This window comes from Drosophila grimshawi, unplaced genomic scaffold (assembly GCF_018153295.1).
Source record: "Drosophila grimshawi isolate 15287-2541.00 unplaced genomic scaffold, ASM1815329v1 contig_1377, whole genome shotgun sequence".
Classification (NCBI taxonomy): domain Eukaryota; kingdom Metazoa; phylum Arthropoda; class Insecta; order Diptera; family Drosophilidae; genus Drosophila; species Drosophila grimshawi.
This window is the reverse complement of record NW_025062900.1, coordinates 2,256,138-2,271,724: the sequence shown is the minus strand read 5'-3', so window position 1 is coordinate 2,271,724 and position 15,587 is coordinate 2,256,138. Positions and strand designations below refer to the sequence as shown.

General features: G+C 37.9%; 4 protein-coding genes across 6 annotated transcripts; 3 read left to right on the top strand and 1 right to left on the bottom strand.

Moving 5' to 3' along the window:
- Positions 1-841: 841 nt before the first annotated feature.
- LOC6562470 (ATP-binding cassette sub-family G member 4) lies at positions 842-5,218 on the top strand. 3 transcript variants are annotated; one of them, XM_001989260.3, is made up of 7 exons: positions 842-979; positions 2,132-2,459; positions 2,518-2,707; positions 3,043-3,427; positions 3,591-3,704; positions 3,881-4,011; positions 4,167-5,218. In XM_001989260.3, exons 2-7 carry the CDS (start codon positions 2,236-2,238, stop codon positions 4,935-4,937), a joined length of 1,815 nt encoding a protein of 604 aa, XP_001989296.1. In that variant the 5' UTR covers positions 842-979; positions 2,132-2,235; the 3' UTR covers positions 4,938-5,218. The 3 variants fall into 3 exon arrangements, with proteins under 3 accessions (XP_001989296.1, XP_043070569.1, XP_032591566.1); XM_043214634.1 differs by lacking the exon at positions 842-979 and adding an exon at positions 1,350-1,387 and having other exon boundaries at positions 2,229-2,459; XM_032735675.2 differs by lacking the exon at positions 842-979 and having other exon boundaries at positions 2,165-2,459; positions 3,884-4,011.
- Positions 5,219-5,473: 255 nt separating this feature from the next.
- LOC6562551 (cell division cycle protein 23 homolog) lies at positions 5,474-8,079 on the bottom strand. Its single transcript, XM_001989261.2, has 4 exons — positions 7,185-8,079; positions 6,946-7,125; positions 6,280-6,881; positions 5,474-6,219 (listed from the first exon to the last, which is right to left on the bottom strand). The coding sequence occupies exons 1-4, from the start codon at positions 7,969-7,971 to the stop codon at positions 5,665-5,667; spliced, it is 2,124 nt and encodes a 707-aa protein (XP_001989297.1). The 5' UTR covers positions 7,972-8,079; the 3' UTR covers positions 5,474-5,664.
- A 335-nt stretch (positions 8,080-8,414) lies between these two features.
- LOC6562552 (phospholipase A2 group XV) lies at positions 8,415-10,531 on the top strand. The gene is made up of 4 exons (XM_001989262.3): positions 8,415-8,968; positions 9,080-9,451; positions 9,547-10,069; positions 10,131-10,531. The coding sequence occupies exons 1-4, from the start codon at positions 8,821-8,823 to the stop codon at positions 10,351-10,353; spliced, it is 1,266 nt and encodes a 421-aa protein (XP_001989298.1). The 5' UTR covers positions 8,415-8,820; the 3' UTR covers positions 10,354-10,531.
- A 181-nt stretch (positions 10,532-10,712) lies between these two features.
- LOC6562553 (PITH domain-containing protein CG6153) lies at positions 10,713-11,773 on the top strand. The gene is made up of 5 exons (XM_001989263.2): positions 10,713-10,969; positions 11,048-11,169; positions 11,224-11,328; positions 11,401-11,486; positions 11,547-11,773. The coding sequence occupies exons 1-5, from the start codon at positions 10,769-10,771 to the stop codon at positions 11,669-11,671; spliced, it is 639 nt and encodes a 212-aa protein (XP_001989299.1). The 5' UTR covers positions 10,713-10,768; the 3' UTR covers positions 11,672-11,773.
- Positions 11,774-15,587: the final 3,814 nt, after the last annotated feature.

Here is a 15,587-nt window from a genome sequence, read left to right as displayed (position 1 = left end):
GCAGATCATTGTTGTTTATCAAGATGTCTACAAAATATGCGAAAATATTTTAAGAATGAAAATAGTGTTTTGCTTTAACAGACTCTGGTACATTTTTGAAGTTTGTTTTGTTTAAACATCTTTCAAGGTCTACATTTGTATTCAATTATCAAGGTTCGCAATTTTGTTGGAAGAATGCATTTATTTCTTTGTTCTCCGTTCTCAATAGATGAGTTCTTATAGGATACCCACTTTTTGTTTAACAATATTTCTTAGATTGCGAAAAAACCAAGAAGTTATGCATGAAGGATAAAAATGGTTTTTAGTTTTAACGGATTCTGATAAGATTCCTAAGATGAACATCTCTAAAATTCTGGGTTGTTATGGTCTACTTTTGTATATTTGTATTCATGTACCAGGAAGTTTTTTGTTTTAACTGACTGAAATAAGTTTCTTAAGCAGGTTTTCTTTAAATTTTGTTTTTTTCAAGGTTGTTTTCTTGAATTAAGATTCGTAATTTTGTTTAATGAATAAGTAATTTTTTTGAGTGCGATTGAATCATAGCTCTTAAACCTTTTTTGTTTACCAAGAAACTGGTTTATTTAAAATTTGTGGATTTCTCGGTTGTTTTCTTGGTTCAAGATTCGTAATTTTGTTTAATGCTTACACTTCATTGTTGTCCAGCTGCGTACCGCGTGTGGAGCCAACCAATTGATGGCTCCAAGTTGCATTGCATGTAAGTAATTGAGACTCAAACATGTTGGGGCCTGGACTCGACAAATATGAACAAGCATTTGCCGGCACTAAACTAATAAGCAATTGAATTCAGTTGTGTTTTGTATTTCAGCGGAAAGTGATCGGAGATCGGTTGCCCGACGCCATTTATACATACACAGATCGAGAGTGGGGATAGTCGCTTAATTGTGTGACGTGACTTGAAAAGCCAATTTTTGTGAAGTTAAAAAGCAAAAACAAAGTGTTTGAACATCAATTTAAATAAGTATTTTGAACATTTTATGTACATATGGCTGGGTATATTAAAGATCATAAGCCTTTTTTAGTGTTCTTTGTGCGCTGATTGCCAAGTTAAAAAAACCCAAACGAGTTTGTTCTACAATCAATTATTTACCAGCTGTGCCTTAGCAGTAATATATTTAAAATATTTCAATAAAATACACAAGTTAATTACGCAAAACTGCATTAATAATACCCTTATAATATAATATATAGCGTTTATCATAACAAGTACGCAGTGGGCTGAATTAAGTTTGTTGTGCGACGACAATAATTGATTAAGGCAGGCAAATTATTAGTCATGTTGCAAGAAGCACATAGCTAAGCTTGGAGCATAAAAACTTGTTGCATACTTTCGGGCATACCTAAAAATGCATCTTGATCTAAAACTTCAGTGAGTGCAATTTTTGAATTATGTAAACCATTTGAAAAAAGAAAGATTATTGCACTTGAAGATGCACTAGGAAACTATATAAATATCAAATTTATTGTCTGTCTATATAGTCTGGCAAAGCAATGCACTGCAAAGCTGAAATGCAGGTGCATTTTCTTATGTCTTTTGTTACATGACCTGAGAGGCGTTTTCAAATCATGATTTATCTTCATAGTTTCCCATTGAATTGCAGAAGCAGCTTCAACAGAAACTATATTATTGCCTTAGTATACTTTTTTTTAAGTGTATTATTACAGTACAAGTGGCTGCATTTGTAATATGTGTCAAATGCAATAACCCTTCAAGTCGCGATCTTATCAATGTCAAATGAAACTCATTCATCAATTGGCCGCAGACAAGACACAACAATGTGATTACTTTTCAGTTAAACAGTTACAAATTACAATTAATAGTATATAGTATAAATATGTATCAATCTCGTTAAGTTCTTTTGTAGAACAGGCAACAGTAGATTTACAGTTCGGATTGTGAAGATTAGATTGCAATTACCCTTAGCCGAAATTCGGATTAGACTGACGATTTGAGTCAGTTACGACGTTGATAATGACTGCAACTACTTGAACTTCCATAATCAACCTCAGAGAGAGGGAGAGTGAAAGAGAGAGGGAGAGACGTAGCGACAAAGCGACAGACAGAGAGAGAGAGTCTGTGTAAAATAACCGATAAGCGCATTTAACTTTTCAGTCGATCGTTGCCTTTTACCAGGGCAACACGTATCAGACGTGCTTAATACTATATACATCCAGCATACATATATATACATATATATATATAAACACAGTCTAGCAATGGCTGATAGCGTTGCACTTAACGGGTTGGTGACCAGACGACCAAAAGCAGTGGAGCTCCACTTTAAACAGGTTTGCTATAGGCTAAAGGGCAAAGACAAAGACTCCAAGACACAAATTCTGAATGAGACTTGTGGTGCTTTTCGATCCGGTTGCTTGACCGCTATTCTGGGTCCCTCCGGTGCCGGCAAAACCACACTCTTAAACATCTTGGCTGGTTTCAAGTAAGTCAGTCAGTCAAGCAGCTCACTCACAAAATGCGATTACTCAAATACTCTTCAGAGTCAGCGGTGTTTCGGGTGAATTTCTGCTCAATGGCGAGCAGAGGGATCTGCTCGCCTTTCGCAAGATGTCCTCCTACATAGCCCAGAAATTTGTAATGCTTACGCTGCTAACGGTAGAGGAAACCATTCGTGTCTCCGCAGATTTGAAGCTGCCAACAACCACAACCACACAGCAAAAGCAACAAATTGTGAGTAAAAATAATGCTTACAAAAATTTAAATTCTTGTTCGAGTTTTCCTAAACATATATCATGAAAAAATATCATGAATTATAGAAAATCACAGGAAAAATAAGAATCCTTTCCTTCTTTTGTAATAATTTCTAAGTACAGAAAACTCCTTTTCTAACAATTATAAATTAATTTTTCTCTATTTTTTTTTATCAATATTTTCTATAAATTGCAAAATGCATTTCTAAAATGAAAAAAAAAATTCTTATATTCAGGCTGATTTTTTTTTCAGAGTGTATGGCTTAGTAGATCAGACTGTAATAATAATAATAATAATAAATCCCTTTCTCGCAGCTGGATAACATTATCGAGGTGCTCAATCTGCATTCGTGCCGTCACACACTGGTGCGTGATATATCCGGCGGGGAGCACAAGCGTCTGTCGATGGGCATTGAGCTGATCACGAATCCGCCGATAATGTTCTTTGATGAGCCCACCAGTGGCTTGGATTCGGCCTCCAGCTATCAGGTCATGTGCCACTTGCAGCGTTTGGCCCACGATGGTCGGATTGTGGTTTGTGTGGTGCATCAGCCCAGTTCGCGTCTGATGCAGCTCTTCGATGATGTCCTCGTGCTGGCCAACGGTGAGGTCCTCTATGCGGGCGCACAGCGCGATATGTTGGCCAGCTTCAGGGAGGCCGGCTTCAGCTGTCCCCAGTACTACAATCCGTCCGATTTTGGTGAGTAAACATATGTATATAACAGTTATTTTCTTAATTTAGTTTGGCTTTACAAAAGCAGATACTAATGTGATCTCTCTCTTTCTCCCTCTCCCTCTTTCTCTCTCTCTTTCTGTACATCTCTTATATCTCTCTGTACATCTCTTACATCTCTTATATGCAGTTCTGGAAGTATGCAGCGAGTCCTCCAATGAGCGCTGCGAGTTCCTCATTAACCAAAACAAGTCCAAATACAATGGTCTACAGAGTTTCAAAAAAGTTTCTGGCGATGAGCAGAGTAAGTTGTGCTTTGGTTTGCGGTAATTTATGGTGTTTGCTGATCCCCTTCCAATTGCTTCTGTTTATGCCTCCGCTTCTGGTTCTGCTTTTGTTTCCTGCATCCTTGATCACTATCCTCGCTCTATTCGCACTGCTCTATCTATTCTTTTTCTATGCCTTCCAATTCACAAACAGCAGCGCTCATTGAGATGCCCGATTCCAGCGCCGAAAATGATAGTGTCCTGCGGCCCAAGGAGCTCGTGGGCTTCTGGTATCAGTTGCGCGTCCTCATGATAAGATCTCTGCGTTCCATGCTCAGGGATCGGGTATGTATATTAAAAAGCACCTTCTAAACGTAGAGCTTAGAAACTCGTCCTGAAAACTATAAACTTTTTAATCTCTGCAATTCAGGACGTTTTTCCAGAGTGTGGCATCTAGTAAATTCTTATATATACATGTATCTATATATCTTCCCCAACAGATCGCCGTACAGATGCGGGTGCTAATGCACGTGATTGTGGCCCTGCTGCTGGGCGTTGTCTATTGGCAGATTGGCAACGATGCCGCCAAGGTGATCAGCAATGTATCCTGCCAGTTTTTCGTCATACTCTTTCTGTTCTGCGGCAATGCGATGCCATCCATATTGCTCTGCATGAACGATGCACCAGTGTTTATTCGGGAATACTACAATGGCTGGTATTCGCTGAGGGCATACTATATATCCAAGGTGCTGGCGGATTTGCCATTGCAGATGATCTGTCCAATGGCATTTATAAGCATTAGTTATTTTATGACCGGACAACCGCCGGAATTTAATCGGTTTGCCATGTGCTGTATGATCAGCCTGCTGACCGCGTTCATTGGACACTTTATTGGGGTGATCGGTGGCACCTTGCTGTCCTTGCAGACGGCCATCTTTTTGGTGCCGGCGCTCTCCATTCCGTTTATGCTGTTCTCTGGATTTTTCATCAGAATGGGCGAGCTGTCCTGGTTTCTGCGACCGCTTTGTGATGTGTCCTTTTTCCGCTACATCTTCGAGGGTTTCGTGCGCGCCATTTACGGCTATAATCGGGAAGATTTGCCATGCCATCAGGCCTTCTGTTATCACAAGAAACCGGAGCAGTTCCTCCAGGATTTTGAGATGACTGGCGATGCGTTCAGTGTGGATATCGCCGCACTGGGACTATGTTTGCTGCTGCTCCTGATCTCATTCTATGTCGCCCTGCATGTCTGCATTCGACGCGTCCTGTGAGAGCCTTCATTTAGCTTATATACATATCGATAGCTTTATTTAAATAATGAGACAGGTTGTCTAACATGGACTAAGTATGTGAATTTTGAGCTAAATCTTCCTAAAATAATATTATCTTACTTAAAATAATACGAATCTTGTTAATTCAAGAATTCTAGTACAACATGCTAATAACTACCTTCAGCATTGTTACTTATCTACACACATATAGTACAATTGTTTAAGTTTTTTACACAAAACAAATAGATAGAAATACATATTTGAGTAAATGCAAAGAAATACATTGAAATTATTCCTATTTTGGGATATACGAGTAGACCAATCCTTAGGGCTGCATATGCACTTCTCATAAGTCCAGGCTCCAAGTCAACAATCAAGCAATATACAACAATAACGCAGGCCAATGAATACCTGTGGTCCAAAGGACACTTTAAATGGCCAAATTAGAGAGCACTTTTCGAGTTTTCTACATTTTTCTGGAGCACAAATCCACTCTTAAATAAAAGTATACCCAGCTAATAAGAGCCACAGGTAAGTCTCGTTTTGTTCAACTAACAGTTTTTAATTTGCAAAAATAAAGACATTTAAATAATAATGTTTAAAATCAAATTGTTGTATGAGAGCTTAAAACTTATTTAAAAAATTAAACAGCATTCAAATTTGCATCTTTCATTCAATCGAGATTTTTACAATCGAATGGCTAATAACAAAAAAAAGATATGTACATTTAATCAATGGACACACTGGATATCTCCATGGAGCTGGTATCGTGTTGTGTTGCCTGCTGCTCTAATGTGGGCGCGGCCGGCGTAAGATCAGCCGTCGCATCCGCCGTGGACACTGGCGTCTCCTCGCTGATCGTTTGTATTGTTGCTGTGGTGGCTGCTGTTGTCGTTGCTGTTGCTGTCGCTGTGCTATTTGCCGTTGGTCCTGTATGCGTCCTTTGCGTTGGCTGCGTTCGACGCAAACGCTCCGCCACCGAACGCAATCGTCGCACATTGGTCTGGCCTGTGCCCGCTGCTGCTCCAGCTCCTGATGCTGCAGTGGATGTGCCGCTGCCACTGATTGTAGCTGCAGTTGTTGTTGTTGGGGTCGCTGTCGTTGATTTGGCATCGTCCGCTGGCACGTGGCGTACACGCACATCCATCTGTTCCCATTCCATTTCATCCTCGGAACTCGTTTCGGCATTGGCCACCATAGTTGTGGTCTTTGCTTTCTTTTGGCACTCGACGCTGCGCCTGAAATCAATAACCTTCAACAGCGCCTTGGCCTCCGTCTTGCGCTGGGAATGAGAGAGAGACGGGATATGAGACAGGATATGGAGCATCCCAAGGAGACTTACCTCATCCGAGTCGAGGCACTTGTAGGCGTAGTAAGCAGCCCGCTCAAAATCGCCCTTCTTCTCGTAGTAGTTGGCCAGGGTCATGAAGCCCTGATATAGGCTCTGTTTATCGGTGGCAGCGCGCTCATCCTCACAGTACATAATATAGCAGTGGACAGCGGTTTCGTTGTCGCCCAGCTTCTCGTGTAGACTGGCCAGCTTGTACATCGCTATGCCTTCGATGTCGCCCACATCGCAGGCCTTCCAATAGCACTTGACCGAATTCTCGCATTTGTCCAGCTTCTCGTAGGTCTCGCCCAGTGCGACCAACATGCGCGAATCGTACGGACGCAATTGATGGGCAATTTTAAAATAATACAAACTATAATAGTGCATTTTGATAATCTCGTATGCCTGGCCCAGGCCGTACCAGGCGCGATAATCTCGCTTGTTGACCTCAACCGCTTTGCGATAGCTTTGTATGGCCGCATTTGTGTTCTTTAGCTCCATAAACTCATGACCCATCAGCGTCCAGGCGGCCAAATATTTGGGATTCAGTTTGAGTGCGCGCTGAAAATACGAAATGGCCACCTGATGATCACTGCGTATGCTATAATAGTTGCCTGACATGAAGATGTAAATGGGATTAGTGTTTAATTTGTGCAGCTGTTGAACTCGGCCACTCACCAATGACACAACATGTTTCCGGCCGATATTTGTTAATGCTAACAGCCTTTTGTGCCAGTTGCGCCATTTCCGTTTTCATTTCCTTGACAAACAGCAAATTCGAATAGGTGTCCACATTGTCCAGGCGATAGGGATCGCTTTCGAGCAGTGCCTGAAAGAGCTCAATGGCCTTATCCACATCTGAAAGATACAACGAAGATTAACAGAGGTTAGCCAGAGATCAGATGAGATCCACTCACCTCGCTTATTGTGATAGACAAGCGCCATTTGTGCCGTTAAATAGATGCTCTTGCTAAAGCCCGCCGCCTGCAAATCCTCATAGATCTTCAGTCCATCATCGTTAAGATAGAGCTCCAGATAGGTGTGTGCCATAAAGAAGTGACGCATCCAATGTCCACCCAGCTGCAGGCTGAGCAACTTCTTCTTTTCCATTATCAATGGCGATAGCTCCAGATAGGCGCTCCACAACATGGGCACCATGCGTATAGCAGTCACCAGCATCTGCTCAGCCGCTTGATTTAGATCCAGTGCTTTGAGTACCACACCATACAAATAGATGCCGTAGCCATCCAAGCGACAGCGTCCATGCTCTGAGCGTAGGGTGGCCAACAGATCGGCCAAATCGCGCATCTGATTCGGCTCATTGAGATTGGCATGATCTGTGGTGGAATCCAATCGTCGCTTCTCCCTAGCCATATACGTGGAGTAGAGGTGGAGAAAACGTGGCACGCATGATTCCGAGTTGCGCACAGCATGCGCTGCCCGATCATATTCGCGCACATCATAATAGCTCTTGGCCAGAAAGTAATCACTGTACTCTGCGGGTGCAATGCCCTCCAGCTGGCACTCACTAAACGAGCGATCATCGTCTGGCGGCGCATTATCAATATTAACATCACTCAGGCCATGATGCATCTCCGCCAGCCATTTGGTACTGTGCAACAGACCCCGCTTCGAGCACTCGATGATGCCACGGCGCAGTTCCTTCTTCACGTCCGGCAACAGCACGCTAAAGAACTCCTGCATGTTTGTTTATTTTGCTTCCAGGCTGAAATTGTCTCTAGCTATTTTATGGTTTACTAACAAAATTCGCCTTTGAACGCGGTTAACAAGTGCATTTGCCGGTATCGATATAATTGTTGCTACAAATATATCGATATCGATGCAAACGATATATTCTATTTGCGATTTTTTATAATCATAGCGGTGATTATTTAAATTATATATATATATTATGCTGTTTGCAAAAATGGTATGGAATTTATATTATAACAATAATATTTGCTAGCTGCTATTCAGAATATTTTTTCCAAAAACATTTTACAAATGATATGCCATTGGCAGCAAGTCCAATTCGAATATATGCAGCCACCATGTACATATCTACAATAAATACCAAAGAGGCCAAACATATTAAGGTTTCACAACACTGGCCAAGCAGCTGTGTTGGAGCTGCGCAAAAATAACAATAACAAATAAAACTCTCCAGTTGGAAGATAAGGCAGCGACGAAAACATTTCTTTGTTTATAAAAACGCACAATATTAATAACAACAACAATTACAACGCAATTGCATCGCGCCATTTTGGATATGCGGAAAACAACCGCCAACATAAATAGATACAATTACATTTACTGATTCTCTAAGGTCAAATGAGATTTTGAGTTTGCAATTCAATGAGCAGACTTATTTATGTATCATAATATATCGAAATAATTTGCCATAGATAATTGCGTCGCTGATTCACTCGATTTGCGACAGCACTTTTTAATAACATAAGTACCCTTATCAGTGTGAGCTATTAAATCACAAACGACTCGTCGGTAGTTAATTGAGGAAATTTCGTTGAGTTATTCACTTATTTGCAAGCCAACATGAAGCTCGGACATTGTGCAGCACTATTCGGATTGCTGCTCTTCGCAACTTTGTTCAGTGCTGGGAACTGTCTTTGGCCCTTTAGCCGCAAATCAAATACTCCGCCTACGCCTCCAAAGGAACCTCAGTTATCGCCTGTTATATTTGGTAAATATTGATTGAAGTGCAAGCAAAAAAAAAAGCAAAAATATATTGAGTCCAAGTAAAAAAAAATAAGGTCAAGGTCGTCATTCAAAGACTGCATTTGATTATTTTCAGTGCCAGGCGATGGCGGATCTCAAGTCGAGGTGCGTCTAAGCAAATCGTATTCACCATATTTTATTTGCGAGAAGACGCACGACTGGTATAATCTATGGCTTGATCTGGAACAATTGGTCATACCGATGGTCTACTGTTGGGTGGACAATGTCAAGCTCTACTATGACAAGGCAACGCGGACAACACACAATTCACCTGGTGTCGAGACACGCATACCCGGTTGGGGTGATCCCGATGTTGTCGAATGGATAGATCCAACCCTAAACAAAGCGGGTGCATATTTCAAGGATATTGGCAACTTACTCGTTAACATGGGTTATGTGCGACGTAGAAATATACACGGAGCACCCTATGATTTTCGCAGGGCGCCAAGTAAGTTAATGGATATATCTATAGTATAATATGTTTAACATATGTAGTATTTAATATATAATATAAATCTCTCTCCCACTCTGTCTGTGGTTCAGATGAGCTGCAGCAATTTTTTATTGATCTCAAGCAGCTTGTGGAGGACACATATGAGGCAAATAATCAGACTGCCGTCACTTTCATAACACACAGCATGGGCAGCCCGATGACGCTGGTCTTCCTGCAGCAGCAGACGCTGGAGTGGAAGACACGATATGTGCGAAGACAGATAAGCCTCGCTGGCGCTTGGGCAGGCAGTATTAAGGCCGTTAAGGTGTATGCCATGGGCGATGATCTGGATTCGTTTGCATTGAGCGCCAAGATTTTGCGCGATGAACAGATTTCGCATCCGTCAACGGCATGGCTGTTGCCATCGCCACTGTTCTGGAAGCCATCGGAAGTGCTGGCGATGACGCCATCAAAGAATTACACCATGGCACAGCTGGAGCAGTTCTTTACGGATATTGACTACAAGACTGGCTGGGAGATGCGCAAGGATACGATGCGCTATACACAAAACTTTAGTCCACCCGATGTTGAGCTGCATTGCATCTATGGCGACGGCATCAGCACAGTCGAAAGGTAATCCCAAGAATATCTATTATCTACAACATCAAAATTAACTCATATTTTTTGCAAACAGATTGCAATACAAAAAGGACAACATTGCCGGAGAAACCCCCAAGTTAATTATGGGCGTGGGTGACGGCACCGTTAATCAGCGTTCGTTGCGTGCCTGTCAACACTGGTCAGGCCAGTCAAGCTCTCAGATATCCACACTGGCCCTGCAAGGTGTCGATCACATGGGCGTTCTAACAAACCAGGATGTCTATCAATACATACGCACTGTTATGCAACAGCCATAATCTACTTCAGAACCCAAAACAAAAAAAAACAACAGTGTTTGTCTGTAATTTGTGTGCAATATTTCCCGATCAAATGTTTGCTTATAAAAATAATGTTAATCGAAATGGGGCGGCTGTAGCTCGGCCAAAAATATGACGACTTCTTAATGTTAATTAAATAAAGTATTTAAGTAGGTAACGTGCATGTTGTTCTTTATTGTTGTTGTGCAAGGTCCTTGAGCAGGAATTCAATGCATTTAAAGTAAACGATATTTAAGTCAGTGTCATCACTAAACAACAAATCGATATATCGCTAGGCAGCTACCCGGCGTCTTGTCGATATATCGATAAAGATGCACAATTCCATTCAAGACAATTACTTGCACTTTAAGTTCTCGGCACACAATTATTGTATTTATTATTATTTAAAACCATAATGCCGCACGGTCACTCGCACGATCATGGCCATGGCTGCAGCCATGAGGCAACCGATATCGACAATGCCCTCGAAATGGGCATCGAATACAGTTTGTATACAAAAATCGACCTCGAGAATACGGAATGTTTGAACGAGGAGACCGATGGCAGCGGCAAGACCGTCTTCAAGCCATACGAAAAGCGTCAGGATACTAGTAAAGTGAGCGTGGCATTATGATATATATATATATATATATATATATATTGAAATTAATTATATATACATTTGCATTTGCAGTTTGTACAAAGCGATGCGGATGAAGAGCTGCTGTTCAATATACCCTTCACCGGCAACGTTAAGCTAAAGGGCATCATCATTAGCGGCGCCAATGATAATACTCATCCAAACATGGTTAAACTGTGAGCTTGTAGCGTAATTAAATTGATTCCCTAATGATATTTTAATGTTGACAGTTTTAAGAATCGACCCAAAATGACATTTGATGATGCACATGGCAAGGCGGACCAGGAATTTGAACTGACGCGCGATTATCGCGGTGAAATCGAATATTCGCCCAAGTAAATGATTCAAATTGACTTATAAATCATTTATATTTATATATAATTTCCCTTAATTTATGTTTATCTCAGAGTTGTGACCTTTTCATCGGTACATCATTTGTCGCTCTATTTCCCCAGTAATTTTGGCGATGATGTCACGCGCATCTACTATATTGGTGAGTTAGTCTAGCCTTTTAAATGATTTACTCACATCTAAGAATCCACCACGTTTACAGGTCTTCGTGGTGAGTTTAGTGAGGCTCATTATCACGGCGTTACCATTTGCAATTATGAAGCGCGTGCCAATGCTGCCGATCACAAGGATAAAGCTTTTGATGGCGTTGGACGCGCAATACAGTAAAGAAAAACGAGAAAGCAAATTAAAAATGATATAACTAATAAGGTTTTTTTTTGTCATACTCACTGTGCTTGATATTAAAGTTGTACAGTTTGTAAAAAAGGAGAGATGTTTCTTTAATTTATTTCTTTATTGTTATCTTATTGATTAATGCTTATAAGATGAGATATCGAATCACGTGTGTCAATGTCAATGCATAACGCTTTTTATTACTCAATAGTGTTTCATTTATTTATTTTTTATTTTTTTTGTTTATTGTTTTCCATTCTTTTTTTCATTTGTATTTTAATAAATGGTTTATATGTATTTTACAAAGCGTTTACTTAAATGTATTTAATTTTACATTTATACCGAATAATTTGTTATTTATTGCACTAATTGTTTTTTGTTTTGTTTTGGTTTTTGCTTTTGTTTTTTAATATTCTTTTCTCCACTTGCTCATTTATTGTAGTTGACGTTTGTTTTTCGTTAAAGTATGCTTCTTTGATATCTAATACATAGATGATAGACATGCACCAAGTGACAGTAAAAACAATCCAGTTTCATTTGTTTTTGTTCTTTTGTTTTGTTTGGTTGAAACACACTTTGTGCATAGTACAAATGCAGTTAGGAGAAAACTAAACGTTAACAAATGAATGCTTGAAATTCTTTTTCTTCTTTCCTTCTTGCTTGGTATTCTTTGTATTGTATTTATTCGTTTTGAGGTAAAATTAATTAATATTTATTTACAAATTGTATGCGCATACAAAAATCGCGATTATAGGCGGAAAAATACAAATGTGATATTTAACTAGAAATTGTTGCTGCTGTGTGTCGCTTGTGTTGTAGTTGTTGTTATTGTTGTGTTTTTGGGAGAGGGATATTTGGGAGAGGGAGGAGGAGGGGTAAGAGGTTTCATAAAGCATACTCTTTCGGTAACCAATTTGTGCGGTTCTTTAGCTAGATATACATACATACATGTTCATATATTTAGTTGAGGATTTGTATATATATATTTGATTTCTTGTTGCTGTGTATGTGTGATAGTGTATGTGTGTGTGTTTGGAATTTGAAAAAAGTTATTTTTCTTAGTATTTGATTCCTGTTATTTGTTGTTGTTGTTGTTTTTTGCTTTATGTGTGTTTTTGTTCAACAAAATTTGTGCTGTCGTTCCATAGTTGCAGTTAGGGTTTATATATATAGATATATATATAATGTATACATACGTATAATATATATATATACATATATATGTATGACTATAAGTACGATTTTTGCATCAAATCAATATCAATCCGTTTTAAAAAATACGTTACTTTTAGCTGATACCCCACAAAAAATCGTTCAGTTTTTATTTGGTTTTTTTTTTTTTTTTTTGGTATTTTTTGTTTTGTTTCATTTCCAAGAGTTTACGTTTAGTATAAAAAATCCTTATATTCAAAGTATAAAAATCGTAATTAGCCTTTCACTTTATTTTGTTTTATTTATACATTATTCTTTTGGGTTTTTGTTTTGTTGTTTTGGTTTTTCTTTTAGCAAAAGCGGGTGTATCTTCATCAAGCAGGTATTCGAATGTTACTTGGCAGGATTATTATTATTTTTTTCTTTTTCCATTTTTAAATATATATGTTTTTAAATAGTTTTATAAAAGCTTTGTGTGTGTGTTTGTGTGTGTGTGTTTCAGCTTTGGTGTGTTTGTTGTTGTTGTTTTTGTTGTGGATGTTGTGTTGGGTGTTTTTAGGCCTGTTTTAGTTGCTTTTATTTATATATTTTTTTTCGGTTTTTCGTTTGCTTTTTGTTATTTGAAAAGTAGTTGCATTTTTTATAGTTAATATGTGTGTGTATGAGTTTGAGTTGGTGTGTGTGTGTGTGTGTGTTTTATTTTTTTATTATTTATTTATGCTTATAGAACTCACATTAGGCGACATTGACTTAGCTGGCTAGTTAATTAATTAATTTGTTTCAAATACAAGTTTGTATCTACAATGGAATTTATCAATGATAATGATATCAAAATTATTACCGTTAATACATGTATTTGTAATTAAATTATTTAAAGCTTCTTTTTGTTTGTGTGTCCGTCTTTGTGGGTGTATGTGTCTCTGTGTGTGAGTCTGTTTTGTTTAACAGTTTGTTGTGTGTTTTATTTTTGAGAGACCAAATGATAAACAGTTGAAATATATAATCATCAAGCATTCGGTCTTAAAACAAAAAACAAAACACAAGAACCCAAAAAATAAACATGTACATTAAAAATTGTATTTACAATTGAATATTTCGCTACTTATGCACATACGATTTACTATTCAATTTGATAAATATATTATTTAGTTTTTAACTACACGCTCCTACAAAATGCTCGCTAAATTATTTCTGCTTCACATCTCTTCTTCTTCTTCCTCCTCTTCTTCTTCTTTTGTTTTTGGTTTGTCAGATTTATCAATGTCGTTAATACAATTGAATTGCCATTAATATTGCTAGAGATATAGCACCTACCCCGCACCGCCCCAAAATAAAAACAAAAAACAACAGAAATGAACTCGAAGGTTGTCACACAGAAATGTACTCGAAGACAAATCAAAAGATTTGTGGCATGTTGCAACGTGGGCGGGGGTGGTGCAGGGGGGGAAATCAGGGCTAGTCAAGTGCTTCGGCTTGCCGAGACTAACTTAGGGTATAACAAGTTTTCATCATTCTTATTTTATTTTTTATATATTCACTTTAACTAGCATTTCATATTGTTGTCTTTTTTTTCTTGGTTTGTTTGTATTTTTATCATTATGCACTAATTTTTTGCGTTGCGCTACTTTATTATTAATTTATTTATTTTTGTATTTAGTTTAAATATCTAATGGCTAAGTTATGTAATAATATTTTTGGTTTTCTTTTCCTTTTTGTTTTTGTTTTGTTTGTTTTTGTGGCTTTAATTTATTCAAATCATCATCACATATCAAAAAGTTTACAAAAATTTGACCTTTACATTTTCTTTAGCTACATTTTTTCATTTGCATGTACTATTAGTTTATTTATTTATTATTATTTCGTGCGCTTCAGAATAAAACATACAACAATAGTTATTATTATTTGTTTTCTGCTAACTTTTACCCACTTAACAATTGTTGTTCGCCGTTTCGCTTTCCACATTTAACAATAATATGTGAAATTTGAACCATTTGAACCAAGTCCGTTTCCATCGTTTTTAATTCTCGATTAACATTTTTCCATCTTTCTTTTCTTGTTTTCTTTTTTTTTTAGCTTATTTGTATTTAATTAGTTAATGTTTTGGTTTGGTTTTCCATTAGTGTACGCGTGGGCATGTAAAAGGCATTTGTTTGGTTTCTTTTTTTCTTTCCTTCTTTCTTTCTTTTTTTACTCGTAATCATTTAAAGTATTTTATTTTTGTAAGTTTTGTTTTGTTTTGTTTTTTTATATTTTGGAAGAACTGAGCTGAAAAACCTGAAATTACTTTCACTATTTGCTAGTATTCCAATAATGTCAGCATCTGATATGCCCAATTAAAATTTAAGGCTGTATATATGTTTTATACATAAATAATACACAATGTTTCTGACAACTGATTATTTTTTTCAAACATTTTCGTTTTTATTGTGTTAGAATCGAAATTTTGTTTTGTTTTTTGTTTTTTTTTTTGGTTTGTTTTGTTTTAACTAAAGCGCGTGTCTTTTTTAAGCTTAGTGATATTATCTCTATGTATGTAATGTAATTATTCATTATTCATTTATGGATTAGTTTTGCTTGAATCGTTTTTTCTTCCCAGCATTACGAACAAAATTGACCAAAATTCTACACATGATTTACAGAATTTTAAAAACTAATATTGCTTTGTTTTGGTTTTTTGTCTTTTTTTAAATTTATTTTGGATTCACAATAGACTGGAAATCAGAAAACCAAAGACAGACTGCTGCACGAATAATTCCAG

What these genes read in the sequence shown, in the direction of transcription:
- LOC6562551 (XM_001989261.2), bottom strand. Translation starts at nt 7,971, where the DNA reads ATGCAGGAGTTCTTTAGCGTGCTGTTGCCGGACGTGAAGAAGGAACTG. An exon ending in TGTCTATCACAATAAGCGAG is followed by an intron (nt 7,126 to 7,184) that starts GTGAGTGGATCT and finishes TGTATCTTTCAG; the next exon opens with ATGTGGATAAGGCCATTGAG. An exon ending in AGTGCCTCGACTCGGATGAG is followed by an intron (nt 6,220 to 6,279) that starts GTAAGTCTCCTT and finishes TCTCATTCCCAG; the next exon opens with CGCAAGACGGAGGCCAAGGC.
- LOC6562552 (XM_001989262.3), top strand. Translation starts at nt 8,821, where the DNA reads ATGAAGCTCGGACATTGTGCAGCACTATTCGGATTGCTGCTCTTCGCA. An exon ending in GTTATCGCCTGTTATATTTG is followed by an intron (nt 8,969 to 9,079) that starts GTAAATATTGAT and finishes GATTATTTTCAG; the next exon opens with TGCCAGGCGATGGCGGATCT. An exon ending in TGATTTTCGCAGGGCGCCAA is followed by an intron (nt 9,452 to 9,546) that starts GTAAGTTAATGG and finishes TCTGTGGTTCAG; the next exon opens with ATGAGCTGCAGCAATTTTTT.
- LOC6562553 (XM_001989263.2), top strand. Translation starts at nt 10,769, where the DNA reads ATGCCGCACGGTCACTCGCACGATCATGGCCATGGCTGCAGCCATGAG. An exon ending in CATCCAAACATGGTTAAACT is followed by an intron (nt 11,170 to 11,223) that starts GTGAGCTTGTAG and finishes TAATGTTGACAG; the next exon opens with TTTTAAGAATCGACCCAAAA. An exon ending in GAAATCGAATATTCGCCCAA is followed by an intron (nt 11,329 to 11,400) that starts GTAAATGATTCA and finishes TGTTTATCTCAG; the next exon opens with AGTTGTGACCTTTTCATCGG.
- LOC6562470 (XM_043214634.1), top strand. Translation starts at nt 1,365, where the DNA reads ATGCATCTTGATCTAAAACTTCA. An exon ending in CACAGCAAAAGCAACAAATT is followed by an intron (nt 2,708 to 3,042) that starts GTGAGTAAAAAT and finishes CCTTTCTCGCAG; the next exon opens with CTGGATAACATTATCGAGGT. An exon ending in AGTTTCTGGCGATGAGCAGA is followed by an intron (nt 3,705 to 3,880) that starts GTAAGTTGTGCT and finishes ATTCACAAACAG; the next exon opens with CAGCGCTCATTGAGATGCCC.